At 41.6% G+C, this 20,148-nt stretch overlaps 2 protein-coding genes across 2 annotated transcripts in view; one reads left to right on the top strand and one right to left on the bottom strand.

Annotated features, from left to right (window-relative positions):
• Positions 1-11,941, top strand: part of LOC110945293 (SH3 and PX domain-containing protein 2A) — a 53,558-nt gene extending 41,617 nt beyond the window's left edge. The window contains 8 exon segments of the mRNA XM_051960203.1: positions 1,632-1,745; positions 4,389-4,472; positions 7,134-7,251; positions 7,340-7,668; positions 7,761-7,810; positions 8,647-8,766; positions 8,961-10,338; positions 10,341-11,941. Of these exon segments, the coding sequence (XP_051816163.1) occupies positions 1,632-1,745; positions 4,389-4,472; positions 7,134-7,251; positions 7,340-7,668; positions 7,761-7,810; positions 8,647-8,766; positions 8,961-10,338; positions 10,341-10,888 (2,741 nt within the window). The 3' untranslated portion in view covers positions 10,889-11,941.
• Positions 11,942-14,720: 2,779 nt separating this feature from the next.
• Positions 14,721-20,148, bottom strand: part of LOC110945282 (E3 ubiquitin-protein ligase NEURL1) — a 31,827-nt gene continuing 26,399 nt past the window's right edge. Inside the window, exons 5-6 of the mRNA XM_022186872.2 lie at positions 19,888-20,067; positions 14,721-19,187 (exon numbers count right to left, since the gene is read on the bottom strand). Coding sequence (XP_022042564.2) covers positions 18,949-19,187; positions 19,888-20,067 — 419 coding nt within the window. The 3' untranslated portion in view covers positions 14,721-18,948. The remainder of the gene's footprint in view (positions 19,188-19,887; positions 20,068-20,148) is intronic.

Raw genomic sequence — 20,148 nt, 5'->3', positions numbered from 1 at the left:
GATATCTGTAGTTCCTCTAGATTCCAGTTTAATTTAGTGGACAGATGGCCAGGGAATCAATTTGATTCAGTTATGTTAGTCATCAGAAATTAGGACTGCCAGCATTAAACAATTAGTGAGTCTTTGTAACTATACATGAAATAGCCGTAGGAGACAACCAGATTCCCAATCCCATGGTCATCTTAGCACAAATCATTGAATTGTAGTGACAGCCGTGATGTTTTTGAATTCAACAGCAGGTTGGCAGAGGTTTGTATGTTGTATATCATTGATTTCAAAATCGCCTTGACTATACAGAGTTATTTCTTTGTACAAAGCAACAGTGCTGATGAAAGGGGGCCTCCCTGTGTACCGTCCTGTCTATCCAGAACGCAGCATGTAACCGCTTCTGATCCATACAGGCCTTTAATTGCTACCAATCTAATTGTGACACATGCTTTCAAAAATTAAAGACATAATTACAGCACATTTCACACAATGTTTTTGCTTTCATTTCCTTATTAGCATCCTGTAATATTGCGTTGTCCTTTGCCAGATCACTAATTAACCAATACATCTTCCTTCTGCTCCTATTATAGTACATCCTGCTTCTTTTTATTAACCGTGTGCAACTAAACTACCTCATAACGCAACACTTCTGTCGAAAAATGTACACCGGAGGACTGGACCAGCTGTGGAAGTGTCATGGAACACTCCTATAGTCTTTATGAGTTGTTCAGACAGCTGTCAGCCATACTGTACTCTCGTTACCACAACAAATAGTGTGTGTGGTGTACCGCATATAGGATGGGTTCTCTGCCAACTTTGTCACCCAGGTCTCTTGCAGAGAGCTGACACAGCCTCCCAAAAGTGGGGTTATTTTTTTGTTAATGTGGGTTAAAAAAAACGTGGCTGATTTAGCATTTAAAATGTTCTGATTGGTGAACATACAGACTTTCACAGATCACACTATCCACTCATTTGATTCAGATCCAACTTTAAACTGAACTACCTCCACATGATGTATTTGTCCTACAGAGCAAAGCCTTCATACCCTGAAGAACCAAGACAAATCCACTGCAATATAGCAAGCAGATATTTATCTCACTTCAACAGTGTCCTGCCCACTGAAATCATGAGTGATCCTGATGAAACCCAGACCAAACAAGAGTTTGTCACGAGTGGAGCCACAGCCAAACGATGCTCCCTCTGATGCTCTTGGCCCTGACCGTGGTTATAGATTCTCTTGGCAACACAGTCGAGTTCCTCATGTTCATGTTCATTTGTAGCTCATCCCTGTGATTTCAGATATTTTATCAAATAAGAGCTCAAATACTCAAACAAAGATGAAGTGATTTAATGTGGCTAAAAGCCAAACTACAAGATCTACGTTCGCATTAGTACATGTCATCTGTGTTCATTTTTCATCTGTCTTTGTAGAGATTTATTTTGTACAATTTTTGGGTCTGGGAATCTTATTGTAGGCCAAAAATCAACTGCAAAATCTCAGAAGACATTATAATTCTTTTTACTCAAAGCTTAGGCCACACCTACTACATTTTACTGTGTAATGCGTTTGTGTGAGATGTTTGTTTCATGACGGTATGCCCTACGTCTTCCTGCTGATTTTCAGTTTGTGTATGTTTCCACAGGTTGGTGGTTTGTCAGCACCGCAGAGGAACAGGGTTGGGTCCCCGCTACCTATCTCAACTCACACAGCGGCACACGGGACGACTTGGAGCTTGGCGCCTCGAAAGCCGGGGAGGGTAAATTACTGCAAATGCTCCCGTCTCTGCCCACCCACACCCACAAACAGTACCTCACACACTCTGTTATATACCCACACACAGTCACCACCTCTGCCCTAAATCCACAGGCTTTGATCTATGACAAAATGGAGAAAACTCGGCCTTAATTCACTGCTGCCGGCCTACGCTAACAGCTGACGCAGTGCCGGTGTGAACACCTCTCTCTGTCTGCCTGCCATCATAAGCACCCTTCAACAGAGCGTAGATTCAGACCTGAGTAAATAGCAAGGAGTGCCAGGAGAGGCCAGACCACAACCTCTGAAGTGATGTGCTGTACAGGGATGCACTGTACGGGGAAGATACAGAGTAGTATTAAATGATATGACTGCCATGGAGTGAGCTCATGAAAGAAACATGTGTTTTCATCAGCAGCACTGAAGAAGACAGAGCATTTCATGAGCCATGCTCTTTAAATTACAGTTATTGTAATGAGGGCAAGCTCTGACACAACTTAGGCTTTTTCATACAACGTGTTCTCATCATTGTGGATCGCTGATAAGTGTTGATGTTCAGTTTCATGAGCTAACTGAAATCAGAAAGCGATCCAAAACCTTGATAGCTAACACACCTCTGTAGAGTTTGGTTTGCCAGAATATATAAAGCTGACGTGTGAAGCTGAATACAACGTCCAATCATCCTGACAGCACTGTCAGGCACAGTTATCAATCTCAGTCTCATTCTTCAAGCATTTCGACATACTTGAGGGAAAACATTTTAATCTCTGACCAATAGAGCTCAGTTAGCGTCACATGCTAAGACTTTGATGGCTTTGACAGGTAGTGCAGTAATTGCAGTGTATTTGATAAGATTTATGCAACATTTTGCTAGGGAAAACCCAACATACTGGAGGCACGGAAATAATTAAGTTGCGTATTACACTTCCAAACAAACATCAAGATTTTCCAGCACTCTGGCCAAACATCTTTTGCTGTACAATTGGTGTGCTCTGTAACAATGGAAGCCAGGATCCCCTTGGTGTTGTATATCTTATGACTCAAGGATGGAGAGAGTGAGAGAATACACAAAGCTTGACTTGTGTTAAGGTTTTACGGTATGTTAAATATGTTAAAATGCCCAATTTTCCCCATTTGGACCCACAGATTATGTTTTTATCACCAAAGATTTCAACAGGTATGCACATATACACACACATACCTAAATGCAAACGTCTGCACCCGGAGCTTCAATCGAGAGATAGCTGGAGTTTGATAGATGAGTGAGCTGCCAGAGGCTTTCTGGAAGAACAGTCTTTCAGTGTAATTAGTGTTTATGTGTCTACTCAGTCATGGGAATGGCATGAAACTGATAAAGCATCTCTTTGTCAGTTTGGTCTGTGCCATCACATTGTCACAGTAAGAAGAAGCACAAATTTCTGGATTTGCATTTGGTGATAGTTCTTTCAAAAAGCCAAAAACCGAGTCTTGTTAAATGCTCAGGCAGTTTCTGATGTTGAGTTTACAACTGATAGAAGTGTATAAACATCCTCTGACTCCTCGCTTTGCTCAGATTTTATGTAGACATAAACAGATTGCTTTTGTGAAATATTCTTGTTTGCTGCCTGGCAGACAGTTAGATGAGGAAATTGATCCCACTTGTACTGACACATGATGCTTATATAAGTTTGACACTGAGGCAAGCAGCTGGTTACCTTAGCTTTGCGTTAAGACTGGAAAAACAGCCACGCTGTATATATGCAACCGATCTACCTACCAGCACATCTAAACAACTCATATGTAGTTTGTTTGATCAAACTGAAGCGTAAAACAATTTGCCACCCTTTGAAGCGCTATACGACGGATTATTTCTTGCCTTTGAACAGTTGCCAGGCAACTAGTGGACCCTGGTGGAGAAAGGACCTTGTACATAACCTGCTATGATACAGCAAATTTATATTTTTTACACTTTGATTTGTGTACATTTAAACACACAAGATAAAATGTGTTCATTAGCAGCATTGCAAGTCTTTGTTCTGTTAAGTTAAGCTAACCGGCAGCTTTTGGTAGCTGTCTAGAATAATTTATTCCAATCTGTCTCTTAGATTTTCTCTGGTATTCCCATCAGTGAAAGTTAGAAAGAGTAATTACTGATGGCAGTGATCTTTTATTAAGAATTTGACAAAAGATGTGTCAGCTGTCAGATATCATTTCCATGCCCACTGTGTTATTTACAAAACAGAGATCTTCTGAGGTTCCCATTTCCACCCAGCAGTGCTCTCAGCTGCTCTATTAATTGGATGACATTCCTGCAGCAGCAATGTGCGTCCCAGATGCTCTAACACAACAGGATGGAAAAACTATGCTAACAACGTCCTAATTACAAGCCACGGAGAAGATGTCTCGGTTTAACACTTCCCCCGTAACCTCCATCCATCCATCCATCCATCCATCCATCCATCCATCCATCCATCCACTCACTCTAACTGTCCACCATGTTTTGCTTTGCGGTCTTGTTTTGATGTCCTCCATGTAGCTAATAATGGGGTTCTCTTGGTCGGCTCCATGTCATTCATGTGCTGTCTGTGTTGTGTAACATTTGTACTTGCTCTTCATGTCTCCGTGTTTGTTTGTTTGTCGTCGTCTGGTCACCATGTGTGTGTGTCAGTTACTAAGCGACAAAAGGCTCATCTGAAGAGGCTGGACCGGAGATGGACGTTGGGGGGTGTCATCAGCAGGCAGCAGAGCCGAGGTGAACTGAGATAGACGCTGCATCACCTTCCTCCCTCCCTCTGTTATTGTTCCCCTCACCCATTCTTATGTGTTGTCTCTTTTATTACACGGCTCAACTTGCCCCCCCTCCACATGCACATACTTGCTGAGTCTTGCATCCCGTGTTGTCTTCCAAATGCATTTATCATGAGCCACAATCCACCACAACTAACCACTAACTGACATTAATATGAAATGAGCCTGGAAAGCAAAGGTGAAATCAGCAACTTTATACACACCAATTATTGATGCTAAGCCCAAATTACGTTACAAAACTGCTCCGTGTAAGCATTTTCGTTATAATTGTACACTGTGTGCCAAAACCAATCTTCTCAGAATCATAGAAATAAAAAAAAGATGACCCATCTGAAAGTAGTTGCGTAATAGACTTTGGAATGCCTTATGCTGCATTTTAGAGCCATATTTTGCTTTTTATGAGCAAATGAAGCGTGCATGTAGATTTCTAATGAGTGTGTTTTACCAAAGTGTAGAAACAGACATTTACCCTGCTGTGGTGCAGATAGCAACCAGTATTGACTGATAAACAGAGTGCCTTAATCATGTCTCACTTAGTTAGCAAGGAAATGACATTCAGTCACAAAGTTGCACATGTTCTTCTTAGCAAAGCCAAGGGTTTTTGTTTTTTTCTTCCTCTTTTTTCACAGGAGATGCATTTGGATCCCTGACAGAGGGGTGAGGATAGGCTATTGAGTTCAGCCCAAACTTTGTGCTTGGCAGTGCGTGCTGCTCTCTGGAGTGGAGAGACAGAGTTGTTTCCACCCTATGACTGAAATCCTGCTTTGCGTTTAGAAAAAAGAGAAAAAGATATTTGCTGACTCCACACGAATAATTTATAACACTGATGCAGGCGATGCATGTTGTGGTTAACATAACATCTGATTCAGAATTTCCCTTCATTGCACTGCTGGATATTGTTTGAAAGAAGCTGGCGAGAGAAAAACGATCTGCCAGCCCCCGACACAAAGAGGCCGGAAGAAGCAGGCAAAAGGAAAATAAAGCGTGCAGAAATATCCTTTACCCATGGAGTAAAGAAGTGCAAGTAAAGAAAAACCGTTCAGCTCCTGCACAACCTTGGAAATGGGTGGAGAAAAGGAAAATGGAATAATTTGTCGCCACAGTGTTGATTCCTGTGTGCTCGCTGGGAAGACGGCATATATTAGAGCTTTTTATGTGTTCTTCTCCTTTTTGAACACACCTCTTCTCTCTGTGCTGTCTGTGTTTAGACAGGAATTGCCATAATGACAGGAAATGATGACTTTGCTGTGCCCCGTGGCCTCATGGGAATGCATAAATCAGTGTGGTGCCTGTTCTCTCTATTATGTGCTGAGCTTGGAGATGCTCCTTGTCGCAAAGCCAAGGACGCTGCTAGGACACTAGTATGGCCAGTGTGCACTAGTTTCTCTTGGTCAATACCCTTTGTATTTAAGTATTTATGTTAGAGTGGTTAATATTATGCCACACTGCATTGAATCACATTACCTCTTGGGCATTTAAACCTTTAATGGATAACTGATAGTAATAAATAAGGTCTTAAAACAAAACTTTATGCCGATATGTGCATTGAAAAAATTTTCAATCTCTGTTTTTCTTCTGTCCAGATTTGACGCAAACAGATCCAGTGCTTAAAACTTAAGTATTGAGGGACACAAAATAAACTCCTAAATTCCATCGAAGCTAATACGAGGTTAAATCAAGGGTGTTTTTCATACTTTGTCTTCTTTCTGCCAAATTTCCCCTTTCCACAGACAGTGCTTCCTCGCTGAGCTGTGCTGGAAGGACAGTAACAAACAGAAGGAAGAAGATACCTGTTTTATTTTTCTAGCTTGAATTAACTTTGTCTGAACTGTGAAGAAGTTTTTTGCACATCAGTGGCACTGTTTTGTTTCCTATCACTCACTCTCCAGCAGTGCGTTCAGTGTACATGTAGTTATACGAGTGTTATTTCAAGGCAGACTCAAAACAATGTGAAGCTATCCTCCACCACCAGGGCGCCCCAGTGCTCCTTATTTATGTTGGGAAGCAGGCTGGAACTCGAAATACAATACTGTCACAATGCATTGCCTATGATATCTAACACCACAAGTGATTTTATTTGCTATGTGATGCATTGCTGAACGATTATCTAATATACAGTGCATCCCACCTGTGTAACTCTAAAGAAATTTATGCTGCTAAGATTACAAATTCCATATTTATAAAGACAGAACTGTATTGTATTTGTAGTTATTCCTTGTAAAATAAAGTTCTCAGCTTAACAAAAAGCCATAGACAAATCTCATTTCCAGGGCACACTTGAACACATACACATGCAGCACATCTATTTGCACATGTGGCAGCTGAATCTCTTGCCAAAAATCTGATCCAGAAAGATACACCTCTTCTCCAGTATCATATCACAAAACTGGTGCCAATGCCTCACAAGAGAATCTATCATTATGCATTACTGCATGATGTAATGGTAATTATTTGTTCGCTCTTGTCTCAAATTACTGCAGTGTGGTCATGTAAATATATAAAGTCCATAGAAACGATCGCTTTTCCATTGATTATTTTGTTTTAAAAGGTCTCACAGCTGTCAAAATCTTAGCTTTGTTGTCTTTCTCCGCTCTGGCTTTTGCAGAAGAGAAGTACGTAACAGTGCAGCCTTACACGAGCCAGGGCAAGGATGAGATTGCTTTTGAGAAAGGAGTCATTGTGGAGGTGATTCAGAAGAACCTGGAAGGCTGGTGGTTCATCAGGTACGCCTCTGCTCACTTGCCTCGGATGCTTGTTTCTTATATCTTCTATCTTTCATCACAAAAACTACTCTACCAACTTCCTTCACAGGTACCAGGACAAGGAGGGCTGGGCTCCGGCCTCTTACCTCAAGAAAGTGAAGGATGACTTCTCTCCCCGTAAGAAGAATGTGACTGGCCCCGTGGAGATCATCGGAAACATCATGGAGATCAGCAACCTGCTTAACAAGAAAGCTCTGAGTGAGAAAGATGTGCAGACTGAAGGCGTCCCAGAGAGTCCCCAGGTCGCCAGGAAGGAGATCAGCTTGCCGATGCCCTGCTCCGACTCCAGTCCTGTTAATGCTCCGCACGATGGAAAAAGCAAAGCAGAGCCTCCTTCACCAGCTATAGCCCGTATTGCCCCACATCGGGTGGAAATTGGTTAGTTATGTCAACATCAGTTTAGATAGATACTACAAAAATCAGTTATCAAAGGTAGCTTAATAACTGTGCGTTTCGTTTTTGTTTAACAGGTTCTCCCGTTCTCAGGCAAAAACCTCCTCCACGGAGAGATGCAACCTTGGTAAGAATGTTTGATATTTCAGACATCCGTCCATCTCTTTAATCATTTACACGATCAATTTTTGTTGGTTGATACAGATTGAAAGGAAGCAAATGAATGTATACAAGATGCTAGTAATTTTAAATGAGGTGTGTAGAGTGTATTTTGTTAGTCCCTACAGGAAGAAAATAAAAATTTTTCAGTGAAAATGGTTCATAAGCAAAGTGTTTGAAGGGCCTGATATTATTAGTTTAAATTTTACTGATTAAATTTTAATTTCCTGCCTTCAGAAACTTAACCATGCAGCTACAAAATGTGTTTGAAGTATTAAAAGTTAATGTACTCATTTGGTAGACAAGTGGCCTCTGTGACATTGTTAATGTTAGTTCATTAATATGTAATCATTGATTTGCTGACAGTGGAGGGGAAGATAATTAAATTTTTTGGTATACACAGTCACAAGATAATTCTGAGAGGTTGTGTGATGGTAAATTGGTTAGAAAAGAAGAAAAAGCAAAGTTCCTCTTTTTATTTCCAGAATATTTGCTTCATTGTGAAACAGAACAAATGTTTTTTGATTATTGTTTTGATTTTCTTTTGTAAGAGGTCACAGTTCAGAAATGTCAAAAACTGGTTTAATATTTACTGTAAAATATTGATATGAAAGGCACTATAGTTGTCATAAAACAAGAACATTATGTTTCTCTACAATGTAACGGAGTACAAATATAAAGTAGCATAAAATGGAAATGCTCAAGTATAACTACCTCATATGCAGACATAAGCACAGTACTCGTGCAAATGAAGTTACTGTTCTTTCCACCACTGGCTCCAATGTCTATTTTATTTGCACTCAGGGATTTCAGTTGCCCTCCCCACCAGAGCCCCCTACAGTTGAAGCAGAGTACTACACCATTGCAGATTTCCAGTCCTGTATATCTGATGGTATTAGTTTCAATGGAGGACAGAAAGCAGAGGTAAGCACTGTTTTTTAGTAAACTTTCAAACTAAGATAATCATACACTCCAACCATGTATATCTTGCTGTATCAATTTATTCATCATTGCGCAGTAAAACCTCTGTGGTCTCTAAGAGAAAATCTAAATCAAATTAAAATGTGTAAAATTACCTTCACACAAAGATTGATCTGTTTTGGTTTGTGTTTTTTTAGGTAATTGAGAAGAACTCTGGTGGTTGGTGGTATGTACAGATCGGAGAGAAGGAAGGCTGGGCTCCCTGCTCCTACATTGACAAACGTAAAAAGCCCAACCTGAATCGCAGAACGAGCACTCTGTGCCGCCCAAAGGTTCCACCTCCAGCTCCGCCCGTTAAAAAACAAGACTCAGTGGAAACTGCACCTCCCAGCAGCCCCGGGTCTGAGGCTCCAGAGTCGCCTGTGTCTCCTGGAAGACCCGTGTATGAAGAGCCAGAATACGATGTCCCTGCCATTGGCGATCTGGACATGGAGTCTGAGTTTGAGTTTCTGAGGGGAGAAGGTTCCCTGGTGGATGCAAAGAATGAAGACACTTCCTCTGAGAGGGGATCTCATCTCTCCTCCAAACCTTCTCCAGCTTCATCGCTCCACAGTGCCTCCTTCAAAATGGGTGAGTCGTTTGAAGATGGTCATGAGGCAGAGGGGGAGGCAGAGGGAGAAGAAGAATGTATCTATGAAAATGATGGCTTCCGGCCCTTCAGGGAGACCCCAGAGAGGCAGTGCAGCAGGGACTCAAACTCCTCCAAGACAAGTGTCTTTTCAGAGACTGGCAAGACTGCAAACCCAACATCAGGTGGATGGAGACTTGCAGGTAACAAGCTCAAGATCGACTTGAATGGGAGCCCTTTTTCAAACAAAGCAGAGGAGGCATCCAGTCCCAAATCTGCCTCCACTGAGTCCACCCCAGATCTGTCCAGACCAAAGAAAGACCAAGAAGAAATCAAGGCATCCTCCACCACCAAGTCTTCTTCTAAGCTAAGGCCTGTGGTGAGGCCCAAACCACAGCTAGCCAAGGCGTCCAGTGCAGACAAGATGGACATCAGCACCTTAAGAAGACAGCTGCGGCCAACAGGGCAGCTTAAGAACGGCACCAAAACTAAAGGTGAAGATTCAGAGACAGCTTCAGTCATTTCCTCTGAGGACTCCTTTTCTTCTCAGAGCACGTCTGATCTCTCCTCCATCTATTCTAAAGGCAGCCGGGGCGACTCTGACCTGGAAGGCTGCACCCTGTATCGTACCACAGATCCTTATGAGAAGGTCCAAGAGTCTGAGCTCAGCTTCCCTGCTGGAGTGGAGGTGGAGGTGCTGGAGAAGCAGGAAAGTGGTTGGTGGTATATCCGTTGGGGAGATGCAGAGGGTTGGGCTCCAACTTATTACCTGGAGCCCGTCAGGCAACAAGATGACATAGCGGGGTCCGAATCTGACGGCACCCCGACCAAACCTGGAAGCCTGAGCAAGTCCAACAGCCTGGAGAAGAACGAACAAAGGGTGAGGGCGTTGAACAACATCAATCAAAACCTAAAGAAGATCACCCCGCCGATCCCCTCCAAACCCCCGGTGGCTTCTCCAAACCCACCAGTTTGTTTGGCTCTCTTAAGCAGAATAGCACCAAACAGCAGCAGGTTGTCAGACCTCAGTCTGTCTTCATCTCAGCCCCGATCAGAGACGGTCCCAGCCCTGTTGGCTCTCTCAGGAGAAATGAGTCCCTCAATTCAACAGACCACCCACGCGCCAGCCCCACAGTGCGACGCAATGCCTCTTTTGGCACTGTGCCACGTAGCCTGGCACCCAACAACATAGCACTGCCCACCAGGAACAGATCCGGTACCGGTAGCTCTGAATCCCTCGGCCTCAGCTCTCAGAAGAATGCCCTCCCTGTATCCACGGTGAAACCCAAGCCCCACATCATCCATAACAACCTCAGAGAGGTGTATGTCTCCATAGCAGATTACCATGGTGACGAGGAAACCATGGGGTTTCCTGAGGGGACGAGTCTGGAGGTTCTTGAAAGAAACCCCAACGGCTGGTGGTACTGCAAGGTTCTGGACAATGGCAGGCCGAGGAAAGGATGGGTTCCCTCAAATTACCTCGAGAAAAAGCACTAGCACTCATGCGTGGAGCTGGCAGAACTCTGGACATGCGTGTAAAGACTACTCTAACAGATGCATTTATTTTGTGAAGAAGGCTAACCCTAAGAAGTTAAGTCAGGATTTAAATCTGACCCGGTACCTTTGCCAAAACAAGCAGCCAGATCAAATTTTAACTTTGAAATGAAATGAGACATCTGGTAAAATGAGTCTACATGATACAGTGCCTGAGACTTTGCATTAGGAGCAATATAGTGGGACTTAATGACACAGCCAAAGAGAACACCAGAGAGCGGAGGAGTGAATTAATGATATTCTCCAGTGGTTAACTTTAACTTGAAATAAGATGTCATTTTGTGTCTCCTCCTTGAACCCTTTTTCTGTAAGTTTATAATGTAATTTTTAAACACTTTTTAAGAATTTAAAAGCTTACTGCATGTTCAAAATGATTCATTATACTGACGATGCCTTGAGCTGTTGAAATTAAACCTTTTTTTGATGTCCTTTCCTTAAAGAAATTCTCAGTTGTTGCCAAAGCTGCTTTGTGTTAGTCTCATCTTGGTGCTGCATGTTTTTTTTATATCTCTTTATACTGTATGTCATCTTTGTGTGAAATATTTTATCCATTTAACTGTATAATATTGCCCGAATGAAACAATTTGTGAGCATCTCTGATTATCACAATATCGTCTTACCCTTGAAGTTAAAAACATTCACTGATGAGCTCTTCTTTTTCATTTCAGAGACAAATTGTCCCGACTTAAAACTTCCCCAACATCAGTGAAAACAGTATTTATTCATTTCTTTAAAAGCATATTAATACTTATTTTATTATTATTGATATTCTTACTGAAAAGAAAATCAGATCTGCTTAAACATCTCTAAACTTAACTGCTCTATTAATCATAATAACATTTTTGAATTTCTGCTGGGCAGTAAATTTGACCTAACTTTCTTTCGGAGGGGAAGGGAAGGATGCTCACTTTTGTTTTATGTTAACGATTTGACCAGTGATGATGATAACTGAAGTGCCAAAAGAATTGCTTTAATAAATGCACTTTTGAAATATCAGTAGCACGTTCTTTTTCCTTCTTGCTATTTTGTTTAACCACTTTCTCCACAGATCAGGTTTGCTTCTCTTATGTACTGGTTCCCAAACTGAAACCAGATATCATTTACACAATATTAATTGTGTAAAATGAGACGCTGATATTATAATTTGAAACTGAAAGATGAAATAATTTACTGTACTTTCCCACTGCATATTTTATACTAGCTGTAAACCAAAATTAGCCCAATTCCTTTCGTGTTGCAAATGTCTTTAGAGGCAATCACCTCTGAAAATCATGTGCAAAAGAAGTAATTAACATCTAAATTAATTGTAAATAAATGTCCCGTATAATAAACAATGTAATGAAAACTAATCACGGGCCTTAATCACTAGTAATTCATGCCTTAGTTGGAATAAGCGAAAGATCTCCACATTAAGTGTGTTTACGTCTACATAATCCCACATCTGTGTATATGCAACACAGCTGAAGTGTTTGACCAGCGAGATGATGTTATGCAAATAGATGACATCATACCAGCATTCCCTTCATTTCTCATTCGCAGCACCAAGCCAGTCAGGACAACGTGCACATTTGACTTTGGTTTAGATGGCTTTCACTCTGTGGTCACTGGGCTGCTTAATCTACCGTCAATCGAAAAAGTTGTAAGTTACCATTGTGTTGCTGCAGTCCATAATATTGTCACCTTCAGACACCATCAGAGAGACAAAATCTAAACAATGGTGCAGTTTTCTAGTGTCAGATACGGCACATTGCTGATATATTGGGTTTCTTGTCTGAAAGAAAATAATTTGCCACCTAAATTTAACGTGAAATATTTCCATTCCACTGGCTGTTTTCTCTACTGGGATCTCAACACTCATCGGCTTGGAACTAATTGTGGGTGTCTGTTCATCACTTTTGTAATTTGTTTATCTGCCGGCTGTGTGTAAATGTGTGCGTTTGCTTGCTTGGTGAACTCGTGTTTAAAGCATTTGTTCATTTGTGCATGCAAATGATAAATCACAGGAGTAACAAAAGAAGAAGAATGAAATGCAAGATGTGCAGGTGAGACTCTGACACAGTAAGACGGTGACGACTTCAAAATGGAACGTCTTGCATGGCATATAAACTCTATTGTGAGCGTGGAAATTGATTGTTTACCTTTAAAGCAGCAGTTTGACTCCTGAGCAAACTGATTCCACACATAAATGTGATTTAATGCTCTGGAAAGAGGGTAATTTGTCAAGTTTTTGTATATTAATATCATTCCAGAACATGAGGACTCGTAAATTGGTTGTTTATAACCAAAATAATAACATGTAAACCTGGTGCTATTTTTTGGTACTATTTTAAGGTCAAAATTCAATATTGTGGCTCTGTTGTGAAAGAAACTAATTATTATTATTGGCCTTCTCCAGTCTGTTCTTTTTACTATTTATAAAATGCATAAGATTAGACAGACTTATTGGATATAAAATGGGCGGTTGAAAGGGATTTCCTTTCTGATGCACTGAAAACATTTTTTAATCCCATCACACATCTCTAACATTTCGCCTGTGGTTTTTCCGTCCTGTGCTCGACATGTTTATATCCACTGGAGGGCAGCAGCACTCAGCATCTCAGTGCATCACTGTAACCTTCACATGTGTCTTCATCACCCAAGTATTTAGATAGTTAAGGAGTTAAGCCACTCAATTGATATTTCAGACTATGAACAAAGTTGAAATTTTTCCATATAATTACACTTCTCCTTGCAGATCGTCCCTTGATGCTGCAAATCTGACCGAGGAAAAGATTTTACATCACACTGAGCACCAACAGCTTAAAGCCTTAGCTACAACAGAGGAACAAACTCAGACCGTCTGATGTCTGGTTAAAATTCAAAATCGATAGTGTCATGCTATTTGGAATACAAATTTGAAAACCCTTAATAGACGGTGTGTGCGTTTGACCAAACAGCTGTCTAGAAGAGATACCACGACACAGCTCAAACAAATCTGCGAAGCCCTTAAGCCTTCAGAAGGCCCGAAGCCAGGTTCACTGAGAGGTCTGAGTGGAAAGTCTGTGTGTACACAGACACCGGCGAGATATACTGTATTCATGTCACTTTCACAGACCCCGGTTGTGTATTTCTCTCTCACCTCTGAGAACACTTGGCCATGAACGGCAGCCACTGCTGCCTGTTTCATGTCTGGACGTTGTGAGCGGTATTTGTGCCTATTGGAGTGTAGCATAAAACAGTACTGCATTAGAGCCAGGCCCGCAGGGTAGTAAATAACAGATGATGTTCACTCTGGCCAGGTCTACATACCACTACTCTAAACAGTTTCCCTGTGAGTTATAGCCGTTTACTAAAAGCCCTTGCCTTTGTTATTCATATAGTATATGGCGGGATGTTAGTCAAGTATACTGTGGAGAGTGATTGTGTTGGGTATGCGAGGGACGACTGCCTTTTTGCTCACAAACTGCTGCCCAATTTGAATGTAAATTTGAATCTTTCCTGTATAAGAGGTAATCCTATCATCAAACATTTGTATCATTTCTGGAAAAAAAGTAATAGCACTAATGCTCTCATTCCCCATCTGTGCCGGATTGACTTCAGTTTCCTGCTGTGCTTGAAACATAAAAGGACCACAACAGTGAAATGGGAATGGTCAGTTCTCACTTTTATTGCAACTGAGTCACCAAATTAGTCACCAAAGTAGAGGATGTACCTGCCTCTGCATCTAAAGGAGAGCTGTCTGTGCTCATAATGTTCCCTTTTAATGTTATAATGAATAACGGACACAAAGCAGAGCCAGTGATTACGACTTAAATTTTATTTAACAAACAGAACATAATTAGCAAATTCAAAAACCACTAAGAATGTTTTAACGACTAATACAAATCCCAACCCAGCAAACCAAAGCTGTGAGCCAATTCTCTTAATCTCTTGTCCAGAATACACAGTGCCCACTTTTGCTTATTTGCTGGTTTTGTTTTGTTTGGACTGGAAAATGTTTGGTCACGTTTGAAAATATAACAGGCTGCCAGAACTACTCACTACAACACAATTTAAATATACCCAAGAAGAACAAACATATTACCAAAAGGTAAAGGTAAAGAATGCCAACTGTAACCATTTGATTCTCTTTTAAAACCACATTTTAGTATATGGCAAAACATTTGGCATTTTGGGAAATCAACAAAAAAAAATGATGAAAATACCTATACCATTCTCATATAAAAGTGCTATTGCTAGCAGCTAGTGAGTTAGCACAAAGACCGGAAATAGGCGATGCTAGCGTGACTTCGTACAAAGGTAAATAAATGAAAAAAACAAACAAAAAAAAAACGCCTACAGACATGACAAAAGCTTATTAATTCATTTGCGATTTTAAAAAAGCGTGAAAATGACAATTTATTATTTTTACAATGAGTTACGTACTGAATTTGTGTGCACTATTTTTGGCAGGACCCAGTTGCCTGGCAACCAGTGAAGTTAAACAGGAAGTCAGGGGTCGTGCTTTGTTGCTACATGCTATCAAGCGGATTAATCAGAACAAGCTTGCCTACACCCCACCGCCTCACAGCCATTTCAACCCAGGGGAAACACTGACTTTCGTCTTGCAGCAAGAAGATCCCCGGTTCGATTCCCGGGGATCTTTCTGCATGGAGTTTGCATGTTCTCCCTGTGCGTGGGTTTTCTCCGGGCACTCCGGCTTCCTCCCACAGTCCAAAAATATGCTGAGGTTAATTGGATACTCTAAATTGCCCGAGTGTGAGTGTGATTGTTCGTCTGTGTATGTAGCCCTGCGACAGACTGGCGACCTGTCCGGGGTGCCCCCTGCCTTCGCCCGAGTCGGCTGGGATAGGCTCCGGCACCCCCCGTGACCCCAGTGAGGATAAAACGGTGTAATGGGTGGGTGGAGAACAAGCTCGCACCAGCTGTTTCCGGTCGGTTTGCTAAGCTAAGGTGTAGCAGGTCGCGTTATTTTCGGATTATTTGGCCACAAGTTGTAAATAAAACACTGACATGACATTAACTTTAAACGTAGTTGAACTTGGTTTCACATTTCCACATCCAGCATTTATGCAGAAACAATGCTATTTATCTGGAGTTGTGTTCCTGCTCACCTGATGAATGTTGAGTCCAGTACATTTAGCGTCCTATTTTTGGTCTCTGTGAACGTCTGAGGGAAATACTCAACTTCCTGACTCCTCAAGCTTCGTAAAACCAGTGAAGCTGCGTATTCAGGTAACACTGCGTTTCCATTTTGTCATTTTATGCATTATATTTCAGCTAAATCCATATGTGATGTGCTGATATCTCAGTGTCAAAATACTCTACTACACGTGAAAGCCTACATCCTGAGAATGGCTTAAATTGAAGTTAAGAAGTATAGTCACCATGTTAGGAAAATGTCCTGTTGTTGCAGTAATTTTTAAACTGGTGCATTGGTGTGTATACAGCTGTTCAAAGCTGCAGCATGGTCGAGAATGAACTCATATTTTATCAGATAATATGGAGCGTAGCAGGCAACTAGAGCTTTGACATCACTGTCTAGAGCGACTAAAAGTACAACATTCCTTTTGAAATACAGTGGAGTATAAGTATAATTTGTGAATACTCAAGTGAAGTTGTAGTTAAGTACAGTGCTTGAGTTAATGCACGTAGCTGCATGCAGCCACTGGAGAGTGGTATTGATCTTCTCATCTAACTCTCTACCACAAAGTGGATAAGCAGTTCCCAAAATGTCAAAGTACTTCTTAAAGAGTAAATCAGCTGACACAACCACAGGGCCTTTCGGGGGAATAAAGTTTTCTGTAGTCTTCCACTATGCAGCTTAAAATAAACAATATTTCTTACATTTTGGACACTATAGCCACACATATGAAACTAACAGTGATAATTCTTTATAGAAGCATTGATAAATAAATAAACCTCATAATGTACAGTTAATATAACACTCCTCAGTACTATATATTTTTTTCTATTAAAAATGTTCCACAATGTTTGATTTCTGCTAGGTCATATTTGGTCAGAAAGAAAAAAGAAACCAGGTAGACATGTCAAAGCTGAGCATCTCTCAACACTCACAATAAAATTCCAGTATTATGCAACGCAGAGACAGAGGGAACAAGGTGATATTTAAACATTTCATCTTTAGCAGTGAATAAATGCACGCACTGATATTAAGCACACTGAAGTATCTGCTTTCGTGCCAAACACGATAGCTTTGTATCTGCAAGCTGCGTTAGTTACACCTGCTCACGTCAGAGGCATCACAACCACGAAAGAGTGACTTTAAGATGAAGATGAACCTCGGTATTCCTCCTGGTTTTCACAGTGAGGAGTGTAACACACCAAAGTTTGTCCAGACTTCTCTTTTTAAAGGCACACAAGAAAACGTAGCCGTCATTCAATTGTTACACAACACAACCGCACATTTTCCCTCCACAGTGACGAGATGACAAACTTGAACACCTTGAAAACAAATCAGACTTACTTACTACTTTAAAATGACTAAGTAATGTTTCTGCGAGGCCAGAGTAACACCTGAAAATTTCTTAACAATTCAAAGCAGTACATAAATGCATGACATTAGTCGAGGGAAAATGTCCTTGGAGTTTGCTTTTACCGGCGAAGTGCAGCACTCAGAAACTGATATGCAAATTCTCACAATAACAAGCTACATCCTTGTCATTGACCGCACATGTGTGAAATTGTGTGCACTTGAAGACACAATGTACATAAATGCGTCGTCACTAAAAGCAAATATTCACGTTTTAATTATATATATATATATATGAAAGAGAACCTGAAGTAAGCAGAACCATCTGAAACTTACATGGGATTTCTTGCTGCGATGAAGAGGTCGATTCATCATCTAATGTGCTCTTTCAGCATCTTGAAAATACTTCCCTGCCCACCAGTGTTTATTTGGATGACTTTTGTGCAATTACAAAATCCAGGCAGTGCACGGAGCAGCCAGAGATGGTGGGGACAGCTGCCAAGAAGCAGGACATGTTGGCCGTGCAAGTCCCACATTTCACGGGCTTTCATGCGAACTTCAGATGTATGTGGTATGTCTGAGCGAGCGTACACTTTTTTTTTTACACTGAAACAGTCGCAGCAAAGATGCCCCTTGTTCTTCCGTCTCTATCCCAAACATGCAACGTCCTCTTTCTTCCTTCCTCCCTCTTCACTGATTTACATCCTCATTCACAGCAAGCGTGACCTTCTATGGTGACAACGTTCTCACTTTTTTACCCTTTGCACAGTCTCGCCCTGCCTGAAGTTCACAGAGGCGCAGCAGGTGGCGAGATAGTCTGCAAAGCACTTCATTTATTACACAACCAACTTTCTTTATGGATTTCTTTGCCCTTTAGATTTAGGCATTTCACTGTGTGTTATTGCTGGAGGAGCATTTTCACTACAAAAACTCTTTCTCTGCCTTTCCACTCATTTCTTTCCGGTATCTGGGAGCCTTCTAGAAATCTCAAATAAAACAATCTTGCCCTGATTTTCTCTCAGATTTAGAAAAGAATTGATTGTTTTTCTGAAGTAACACTTTGACCCAAAGCTCCCTGACAAGCAGCAGAGGAGCAGCTGGTGAAACCGCAGATTTATTCCCCTTGTTTTTTTCCGTGGCTCTGGACAATTTTACTAAAAGAATGAAGGTTTACTCCGCAGGAAGTAGGACAGATGCCTCTTCAGATTACTCTTTCTCTTCAGCAGAATTGGGTCAAGGTGTTATGTTGTGCTGGTGTTGCAGGAGCACATGTTTAGTTTTTGATGACCCCACTCTTTTTCAGCAGTCTGATGAATCTCGTTGGAACCGTCGTGAGCTTTCAAAGGAAGTGTGCATTAGATGTAACATAATCAAAATGTTTTAATGATCGAGTGTGAAGTCCTGTCGTAGAGTACCTGAGCCTGATTACACACACAAACAAGCAGGACTTTCACTTGTGCTGTGTCTTTACAAAGTCTTAGCATGGCTTTGACAATGTCTTGAGCTGAACCTGACATTGTCTTCCTCAAGTCTACGTGCTCCGGTAGGTCTTGATGATGTCTTTGATTGTCCTCCTGCAGATGGGGCAGCATGCGTTGGCCATCTTCTTCAGTTTGAGGCCGCAGGCGTAGCAGAGACACATGTGTCCACAGGCGTAGAGGACCGTGTCCACCGCGTTCTCGTAGCAGATGGTGCACTCGTCACTCCACGAGCAGGATGGGAAGGTAGGGGATTCTGGATGGCTAGAGAACGGAGAGCTCGGGGTCGTACCTAAGGTGACGAGAGATAATGTGAGTGTGGGGGTGCGAGAGAAAGTGAACTGAGAAACTGTCAAAAAAAATGTGAGAAGCCTTCCAGGTAGTCCAGGCAGACTGCTGTAGCTACACAGCTACACTCTCACTCTGCTCAGTGCAACATGCTGCATATCCGGTGCAGCCTTTATTTAAGCTGTCAATACCCCGCTCACTGTTTTTCCCTGCTAATGAAGCTTCAGGACAACTTTATGCAAGAATAACCACGTTTGTGCTCCAATCATCACTCCTGCTGCCGTCATTATCTGTCAGGAGTTTTCCTGTCATACTGTCGGCGGCTTGGGGCTGCGGTGATGTCGGGGATCACTGCTTCCCATCACCAATGTAAACATTTGCTTCATGCGCAGACATGCATAGCGTCAGCTGATGTCTTGGCGCTGTTCAGTCAGCGTTTGTGTGCCGATGCCTGTTTTATTGCTCTTTCTGTGCGACTGCATTTTAATAAATGGAAATTGCATGTACAAAAAACTGACTTAAAATGTGGACACAAAAAGAAGGTTTAGGTAAATAGTATACCGTTTATTAAAAATGGCCTGCTTCCATGCTCTTACAATCAGATATATTTTCCCCAGTTCTGTGATAGAATTGAGGACTGTCGAGACACTCCTGAGAACTCAAAGAGATGGAAGATGTAGAGTAAAAGATAGAGGCGTACAAACCTGTAGAGGAAGAAAATAACGTGTGGTAGTTGGAATTAAGGCTTGAGTTGAGGTTGATGTTCATAGGGTTGTTGAGGTTGGACTCGGAGTTGCCACTGAAAAACATGATAGGGGTGTTTGGTGTACATGATGGGGAGCTGGGCACCGATGGGCCTCGAAGGTCTGGATGCAGAGAAGAGCCTGGAGACAGAAAATATATCTGGGTCATGCAAAAATTTACCAACATACTTAAGTGTTGTAATTGAGAATCCAATATTTCTG

Source organism: Acanthochromis polyacanthus, chromosome 15, assembly GCF_021347895.1.
Source record: "Acanthochromis polyacanthus isolate Apoly-LR-REF ecotype Palm Island chromosome 15, KAUST_Apoly_ChrSc, whole genome shotgun sequence".
Classification (NCBI taxonomy): Eukaryota; Metazoa; Chordata; class Actinopteri; family Pomacentridae; genus Acanthochromis; species Acanthochromis polyacanthus.
Note: the sequence above shows the minus strand (reverse complement) of the source record. Positions and strands in the feature narration are given on the sequence as shown.